General features: G+C 43.5%; 1 protein-coding gene across 9 annotated transcripts in view; it reads left to right on the top strand.

The window, feature by feature from the left end:
• The window catches only part of KCNMA1 (potassium calcium-activated channel subfamily M alpha 1), a 717,414-nt gene extending 709,841 nt beyond the window's left edge, over positions 1–7,573 (top strand). For 5 of the 9 annotated variants that reach the window (XM_057308339.1, XM_026504523.4, XM_044386223.3 and 2 more), the window contains one exon: positions 83–7,573. In XM_057308339.1, the coding sequence (XP_057164322.1) occupies positions 83–237 (155 nt within the window). In that variant the 3' untranslated portion in view covers positions 238–7,573. The remainder of the gene's footprint in view (positions 1–82) is intronic. The other 4 variants (XM_048218924.2, XM_057308341.1, XM_057308340.1 and 1 more) reach the window with 1 other exon arrangement.
• Positions 7,574–9,137: the final 1,564 nt, after the last annotated feature.

Raw genomic sequence — 9,137 nt, forward strand, 5'->3', positions numbered from 1 at the left:
ATGAACTTTCCAAAGGCTTTACCCTAGGACTAATTAAGCTTCTCATTTCTCCTTCTTGTTCTCTATCCGTTTTGCCCTTTAGCAGAAAAGAAATGGTTTACAGATGAACCGGATAATGCCTATCCCAGAAACATTCAAATCAAGCCCATGAGTACCCACATGGCTAACCAGATCAACCAATATAAATCCACAAGCAGCTTGATTCCACCAATCAGAGAAGTTGAAGATGAATGTTGACTCCCAGGAGACCAGAACTATTTTTTTAAAGCCTGACAAACTTCATAAATGGTGATGTGACTTTTCTTCCTCTTACATACTGAATCACTGGTGGAAATGTTAGGATAAATGAGAATTGCAAGAAAAATAAAGTAGACAGATCTTTCTCTTTGTCTGCCTTGAATATTGCTTCCATGTATTTTGGAAAAGGAAATGATTTCATTTATAAACGAACATACTAAAATAGTCATGTATAGCCTCTAGCATTTTAAATTATTTTTATTTATTAGAAAGAAAATATATTTTTCTTTTTTTTCGTTGTCAAATATCTTCCCTATATCTAAACAATGCAAAATCAACATGAGTAAGTGGCCAGACTCCTTAATGCATATTTCTCTTCTTTCTCTCTTTTCCTTTGAGGAGAATGATGGTCACCGCCACAAATAATTGTAAGGAAGGGCAATGGATTATTAAAACAATTTTAAAATGGTCCAATGATGTAAACATGTACTTCGGTAAATTCGTAGAAGGAGACAAAAGGGGGCAGGTGAATTTCCTGGATGGGTGTGTATCTTAGCTGCACTGACACCAGCTCTTAATAAATGGAAACTTATTTATTTTCTCAGTTGAAAGTCATATTTTTGTAGTTTTAGTTTTCATTCTGTATTGCTCATCCCTTTGTTCATATATTTAAAGGGAAGACCTTCTTGCAGCTTTTCTACAATTGCCAGATCAGGTTTATCCGGCCAACGAATGATGCCAGAAGGGTTGTGAGACGCCTGGGACGTAGAAGTTGAGGACCCGATGCACTCGAGATATTGCTCTGTTGTTGTGCGAATGGTGGGGACTCCTCCATGCTGTTATGCTTCCTATTTCCTATGTCCAAACCACCCACGCAAGTAGAGGAATTTCAACTCGGGAAGGTTCTGGTGGACTTTTTCCCCACGCCCCAAGTCTCAGAGCTTTTAGCCTGAAAGTTTGTAAACACCAGTGGATAGTTTCACTTAACAATGGGATGTGATCACACATTCGTTCTTTTCACTGAGTTTTTGTTTAAAAAGCCAGAAAAATTTTCACAATCAAAGAGACTACTTTTGCCCAGATTTTATTTTTTCCAGGATATCCTTTAGTTGCTGGGACAAAACACATAAACTTGCGGCAACAGTGTAAAACATAATAACGACAAAAGGAAAGCAATGAACGCACTCAATACAGACTGTTAGAAAAGGCCTTTGAAAATGACCAGCAATGAAATCAAATGTCTCAACCACTTCCAACTGTGCTCAAAGATTTTTCTAGCCATCAGACACAATTACCAAGTCTCAGAGTTCTGCCGTGGCTTGCATGCTCGGTGTCCAGTCGTCCCGGCAACTGTTTACGTTCCACACGATTGAGCAAATCTTTCAACTTCAAAATGATCAATCTTTTATACAGTCATCAGGGTCTATGGAGAAGCATGGACGTGATAGTGATTTTTCTTTCCTTAAAAATGTAAACCGTGGACACTTGAAGAAACCAAACTTACCAAAATATCCCCCCAAAGTCCCATGATATCTCTTCCATTAATTCTTTAGGCCATGACCCTGTGGTACTTAGGATATTAGTGCAAATCAGATCAGAGCCAAGCAATGAAATCACCATGGAAACATATGTCCACTAAGTACTCCAATGACCAGTGTAGGCAAAATGAGCTTCCATCCCTGTCTACACCCTGCAGAGCCCATGTAGTCGTGCTTCTGCCCTGTAGGTGCCGTCCTGAAGTGACTTGTCAGACTGTGGTTACCCTGTTGTCACATTCTATAGAAGTAGTTCTATAAAAGTATTGTGAATATAATGTACGTCCAATTGGATTGTTTAAAAACTACTTATAACCAATCACTAGTCTACACAGCAGACTAAAATGACGTCAGCAGTCTATATTCAGGCTTATGAACATTTCCTGGTTTCCAACAGAAGTAAGACGGGTCTGTGGGGGTGAATCCCTTGTTTGGATTTCACGACATTCCTGAAAGCTAGGCCTTCTTCTACGTAACGATTTTGCATTGGGGTCACCTTAGTACGTTCCCATCAATCCACGCTCTTCTTTCCTTCATGAACCCTGGTGGACTCTTCTTCACTCCTCTTCCTGATAACCATTTCTGAATTTGTCATAACTGTTTGGTGTCCTCTGGCAGGCGATGTGGCTGCCTCAATGATCTTCCCTCAGAGGAACACAGTGTCCTGTGCCTCTCGAGCCCATCTCTCCACACCAAGCCAGTCTGAAAACACAAGCGTCAACTCCGTGACATTCATGGCTAGAGATTTCAATCTAAACTCCTTTTCTTTTCGTTTCTTTTCTTTGCTTTCCATTCCAATATTGCTGAAAGAAAACTTTTTTTTCTTTTGACCAAAATGGCTAAAATGGTTTCCTAGAGCAAAGGGCTGCCCCCAAAGCTAATTGGCAGGAATCTAGTTTCTTCTGCAGTAGAGCAGCGAGCTCGTGTTGTTTTGCTTTTGATAACGAATTCAGTAACAATTCAATAATAAATTGCCTGAGACAAAATAAAAAAGGAGCTTTTTTTTTTTTTTGAGGAAGTATGCAAAATGCCTGCTTGGTGGCTCCTTTGGCAAAAGCTGGTGCCTGGTAGGTTCAAAGTGACACGAGAACAGAAACAAGATTGTAAGACCACTGAAGGGCTCAAGGCAATGCTAGAACTTCCTCATTAGTTTCTGTGTGTTGATCTCTGTGGCTGGGAAGAGGTCGTCTTTCCACCCACTGTGACAGACCCGTCCCCACTTTTCGGACTAAACTAAGCATAGACCCATGATGATCATCATTGGAACTGTCTGTCTTGTGAGACTATGGTTTCCCATCGCAGTTTAGGGTTCCAGAAAAGTCCTTACCCAAACTAAAGACTCGTGGGTGCTTTGGGAATTAAAGACTCATCAAGAGACTATTTAGAAAGCAGAAAGCACCCGTTTACAAAGACATCATCACCACCCATCATCTTTCTTATTAAGAAAACTTTTACTTTCATTTAAGCAATTTTATATTTCAAAATATCACCTTGAACCAATATAAAAGACTTTAAATAGAAGTGGTGGTGACTGAGGCATGTTGGGGAACAACCAGAGCTCCTTCCTTTCAAAGGTTGGGGCATTTTATGATGTATTTTGCACAAAACTTAATTAAAGACTTTAAATAACAGGGGATTAGAACTATTTGGTTAGAGTTGGAAAAGGGGGAAACTGAGATAGCATAAGAAAATTGGGAATTATTTTCATGTTGAAAGGTGAAAGAGTGCAACTTCCTTACTTGTGGTTTAATATGAGTGTTCAGAAGTTACATCTGCAAATAACTAGCAATGTACTTTGAGAATGTTCGTGAAACCCTTGGAGTCCCAGGGACCTCATTTGTAAATAAGAGTGATTCACCTAAATGGCCCTAAGGTGCCTTTCAGATCTGGGAGGACATGAGCTAGGTGAGGAGTGGGAGTGTGGGAATAGCCCTGGGAGACAATCTTGTCCTGCGCTGGAATGATGGTCTTCTTGCTACAGCACCCAAGCGATACTCCTGAGAGTGGCGTGCGATTTCTGCTCTGGACATGTGAAAGCTAAGTTCACGCCTCTGTTCCACACTTTGGAGTCTTCTTAGGTTCAAAATGCAATTTCAAAATTCAGGTTCTCCTCGGTCACATTGGGTCAGATTTTTCTGGGTGTTCCTAGAGTTTTCTTCTTCATCTCAGCCCTGCCTGCCCCTTTTCTTGGCTCCAAGCTCAGTTCCAGTCAATCCCTTCATCTCTAACCCATATCTCCACTTTTCAGCATGTAGTTGGAGTCTGATGACCCCTAGATTCCTGCGATTTTTCCTCATTTTTATTTCTGCAGGTGGATCTGGGCTTTAGGAACCAAGCAACCCACCTTACTTCTCACTTCGTTTCTTGTCTTGTTTATTTGATTTCTTTTCTTCCATTAGTACACTCTCTTTTTCTTACTTACATTCATAAGTCTAATTTTCATCTATCATTCTTCATTTTCAATGAGAACCAATTGATTTGATCATGAGCTTACTCATAGGAGACCAAACAGATCCATTCAACTTGGACATAACTTTCTATTGCTGAACCTGTCCATTTTCTCTTCTGTCCCTGTAGTCTGTCTATTCTCTATTCTGTTTCTCTTTGTGGCTTTTGGAATGGTGGTGAAATCACTGCGGTCCTTCAGAGGAACTTTACTATTTAGGGCTTGACTTATCTTCTTTAAAAAGCAATGGAACTGAGACTTCACATATAACTCATCCGGCAAATTCCCTTTCTGCCCCTACTTACCCCATGTTTCCAAAGCGCATTTATTTTTCTATCCAGCAGAGATGATTTGGCACTTAAGTCCCATGATCATATAAAGTGGTGATATGGCCCTTTGGAATTATTAGTGAGAGAGTAGTAATTAGAAATGATTTCCAGGCAGTTTGTACGAGCGTGGCGATATTGGTTTTTTAAGTGAAGTCTGCTCTGGTTGGTTGTTGCCCATGCAATACCAGTTGTTCGTATTTTAAAAATTGCCATAAAATAAGACAGTTCAGAGTATACTTTTATCCTTAATTTTATTTCCCAAGGAACTACAAGCCTAATTTGCCAGTGATCTGGCAAGCTTGTTGGGAACATGTACAGAGGGAAAGGAGCCCGTGTGCCCCTAAGCGGCAACCCTTTAGCTGAACACCAGTCAGAGGCTGTGTTATACCACAGCCTCATGTGGTTAGACTGGGGGAGGAATGTGAAGTTAGACTATCTGCACCAGGCTTTCCTTTTTTGCCTCATTTTTTGAAAAGGGGCCCAAGGCTTAAGTATCTAAAGACAGGCCAAACCAGGACATGCATGTAGGAACTAGGAAGAAAGAACAAAAACAAAATGATATAAACAGGAGTTTCAAGCACCATCAGCCAAGTGCAGGTATGTGGTATCGAGAGTTAGTGCTTTGGGTGGAAAGGGAGGAGAGGTTGCATTGAAATATATGGGTTGAGAAGAATACGGTGTGATATAGCGCTTGATGGGTTTTGGAGGTATTTCAATGGGAAATAGATGGCTGGAGAAATTCAGAGAATGAAGGTTTTCTAGAAGAGGCAACTTAATGGGCCATGGCTCATTGGTGGGAATGTGATTTCAATACATAGGCCATTTTGTCTCTGGTGACATGATCTTGTAGGGGAGCTGAAGAAATCTAAGATGAGACCTTAGGAAATAGTCTGAAGGGGCAAGCCAAGAGGTCAAGACTTGATTTAGAATGCCATGGAAAGCCACTGAAAGTTTTAAACAGAGTGATGAACACCAATGCCTGAACGTTTTTTAGATTGAAAGTTTTGAGATTTCAGTTCCTCCTGGAAGTCATCAGGAGTGCATGTGCAAAGTTAGACGTTTTTCTCAGCTGCCTGGAGTTCTCAAGGGTGCACACTCCAAGTCAAAAACAGCAGACAAAGCACCCACCTTCCACAGATAGGTGTTATGGATCATACTAGTAGAAGTTTAGTTGGAGTTGTAGGGACTGCTGTATGGATTGGGTGTTGGGGCAGTGACTGGTTCTGGAAAGGTTCTTTGAGAAAGAAACAGTGAGTTTGGACCCGAAGGGAAGAACCATGTGGAAGAATAGGAAAGAAGAAAAGAAGATAGGAAGGGGAGCCTGCGAATGTGGGCAGATGGGCACTGTTGTATTGGATTCATTCAGAGTAGAAGAAGCTGAGAGCTTTCCACAAAGGAAGGCCTTGCAGCCAAATGAGTAGGCAAGTGGAGCCGGGGAGAGGTTTCCAGCAGGCCCTGTGGATTTGGAAATCAGGAGGTCCTTGTGAAGTGGGGAGCATGGCTGAATCTTCCAAAGGAGGAAGCATAGGCCTGGAAGGCCATCTGGCAGAGACTCTTGGGGGACTGCAGCCGTATTTATAGGGGATAAAAGGACCAAAATAAGTAGATACTCTTGGGATAGGAGATCTAGGGTACTCCAGAACTAGGAAAATGGCAAGCTGAAAGGGAAACTCTAAGAAAGAGAGGGTGAGTCATCTATGAGATTGGAGATGAAGGGTCCTGGAGAGGATGACTCAGAAGTGAAAGGACTCACTTGATAAGGGCAATGACATTGCTAATTCGTCTTTATCCCCAGAGCTCGTCCTGAGGTGGGGCTCAGGCCAGGCCATGAGTCAGCCTCTATGTGTTACTTTGGACGCCATGGGAAATGCAGGGCGGGCAGATCTTCTAGGTTGCCGACTCTTTTTCTGGAGAAGGACTCAAAGGAGAAGGATCTTGAGATGGGCCTCTTCTAACCCCTCCATGTTCATGTCACCCCATTATTCTTCATCCCTTCCCGAACAACGCACACACTGGAAGCTTTGGTTTCAGCATTCTTAGAACAAATGTGACAATCACTTTGCTTTGGTGGCTCTTCTGGGCAGGCAGCAGGAGGAGAGAGGATTTTTGGCCCAGTGAAAACCGACCTGAATTTCTAGGTAGATTTTAAGTTCAAAAAGATTTCCTTCGGTCTGTTTATCCCCTTGAGGACATCTGTGTTTCTTCTCCTGCACCTTGCTCTTCAGCAGAACAGGGACAAAAGTGACCCCCAAGCTCTCTAGTAGGCCTGCCTTAGGAAGCATGGCCGGGCCGGCTGTTCAGAATCTTAGATGGGAACGTACGCAGGCACGGACGCGCGCCTGCCGGAGCAAAGCAGAGCTCCCCTCCCACGGGATTCAGGGTCAGCATGAGAGGCAGCCCGCAGGTAAGGGATCCCTGCCAACAAGGTTGCCAGAGCCCCACTTCCCCTAAAGCAAAGCCCCGCCGCCCCAGAGCGGCCTGCTGCCTTTCCCTTCCTGCTGCTAAGTACAGCCGGAGACACATTTGACCAGAAGTGCAACAGTTCAGACATAAACCAAACTCGGCCTGGAAATCCTAATTAAAAACCTTCCATTCCCAGGTGGCACAGTCGCATCCTGCCTAAAACTTCTGGCCCACATCCCACTCCCCAGATGCTGAAAAAGAAACCTTTCCCCTCTTAACACCAAAACCTGCACTCAACGTTTCTTCAGGGGACAACGAAAAAAAATACACTTCCACAGAGGTCAGCCTACATGTTCATTAAGGAAAAAGAGCGTGGCTTATTCATCTGTCTTTCAAACGTTTGCTTGTCGGCATTATGACTACGATTATGATTAGTACTGTGACTGACCGGGAATCGGAGAGGAGAAGCAATGCCGGTGCTCTGAAACGATCTGCCCGACTCTGTCATCTGTAACAACCAGTGATAACTCTCTTGTCTTGTAAAAAGGGTTTGTACATAACTTGTACATGGTTTCATTTTGTATTTTTCGCAGATTAAAAATTTATGTATTTGTGTTCTAAAACAACGAGTGTTCTTTGTGTCTCTGTAGCACCCATGTCTTTGGGGGATTTGTTTTGGGGGTGGTGGTGGTGATGGCAAAGTCCCCGAGTTCCTGTCAGACAGCTTAGCTCTCTCGGATGAAGGCAAAGTTGTGGACCGGTAAGAGCCACGGGCTTGCCTTTCTATTGTCCTGCAAGCTCCGAGCGCAAACAGACCCCTGCAGGTCCAAGGCGACTGTCAGCAGGTGACAGCCCAAGGCTATTATGGACAGTGGGTGAGAAGGAGAGCCACTGTCACTTGATGTGATGCCCGAGAACCCTCCAGGGCCACACCATGGCCAGAGGGACCACGGGCTCCTGCAGAAGTCTCCTGCGGGCAAGCCTCTAAAGACAGAGAGGCAGCCTTCAGACAGGCCCTTGGAAAACTAGAACACTTCTCCCCTTAGCCACCTGCTCCCAAGCTGGCTACCCTTTCCTGACATCTGCACAGTGAAGCAACATTCCTCCCCCCCTGCATTTCGATGCTCAAAACCCAGGACAACCTACTTAAGTTTTGACTCACCTTGCCCGCCCTCACCCCCAACAGGGCAATAGATGAAACAAGCCAGAGAAGACCTCTTAAAAATGAGCACTGTGGTTTCAAGGCCATGATTTAAATCTTCTTCAGAATCCTGTGAGTTTGAACTCTTTGAGGGAGGCTGGACTCCAAGGTTAAGGTTGGTCTAGCCTGGAGGAAGGGAAGGAGCTGGAGAGTGGAGAAAAGTCATCCAAGTTCTGTGCACGTAATGTATATAATGTATGGGCACTTAATGTAGCCAAGGGATTACTTCATTGTTCATCAGCCAAATAGTTACTGAATTGCTAGTATGTTCATATTCCTCTACTGGGAGCTGGGGAGGCAACAGTGAGTAACATCATGATTCCCCTCTCCAGTCTGGGAAGGGATGGAATCAACAGATAAATAGGTAATAGTCATGTATTAAAAATTGATCCAGAGGGGTAAGCACGATATGCCATTGGGAACACAAGAGGCACTCAGCCATTTGAAGAAAACTTACCAATGGATTGATACTTTCAAACACCAATCCCTGTTCTACCTAAGCCAACACCTGCCCAAACCAGACCCCACTCACGGGGGTCAGCAAGAGCGGGTTTACCTGCAGGGATGTGCCAATTCCTGCCACTCTCTGCACTTCAGTTTCTCGACTTGCCTTCTCCAATATTTGCTAACAAATCTGACTGCTGTTGGGGAGAGTGTAATTGCGGAGCATATGGTCCCCATTAGTTAGGCAAACTCCACTGCCAAATCCAGCTCCGAGGAAGGAGTCTGCATAAAAGATGAAGTATTAGGAAAAGATCGACAGTGACAGAGAAAGCAAATAAAAGAGAAGAGACAGTGAGTCACAAAATAGCAGGCTCGGCATACACAGCACAATGAATGTGGAACATATTTTCCTATTTGTTGTGAAAACAATATATGTGAATTTGTGCTAAAATCTCCCTGTAGCAAAAATCAAAGTAGACCATTCACCAGAATCAATGTTAACTGCTTTGCAATGTCAGATAAGATAGATTCTGCCTGGGAGA

This window comes from Ursus arctos, unplaced genomic scaffold (genome assembly GCF_023065955.2).
Source record: "Ursus arctos isolate Adak ecotype North America unplaced genomic scaffold, UrsArc2.0 scaffold_7, whole genome shotgun sequence".
Classification (NCBI taxonomy): domain Eukaryota; kingdom Metazoa; phylum Chordata; class Mammalia; order Carnivora; family Ursidae; genus Ursus; species Ursus arctos.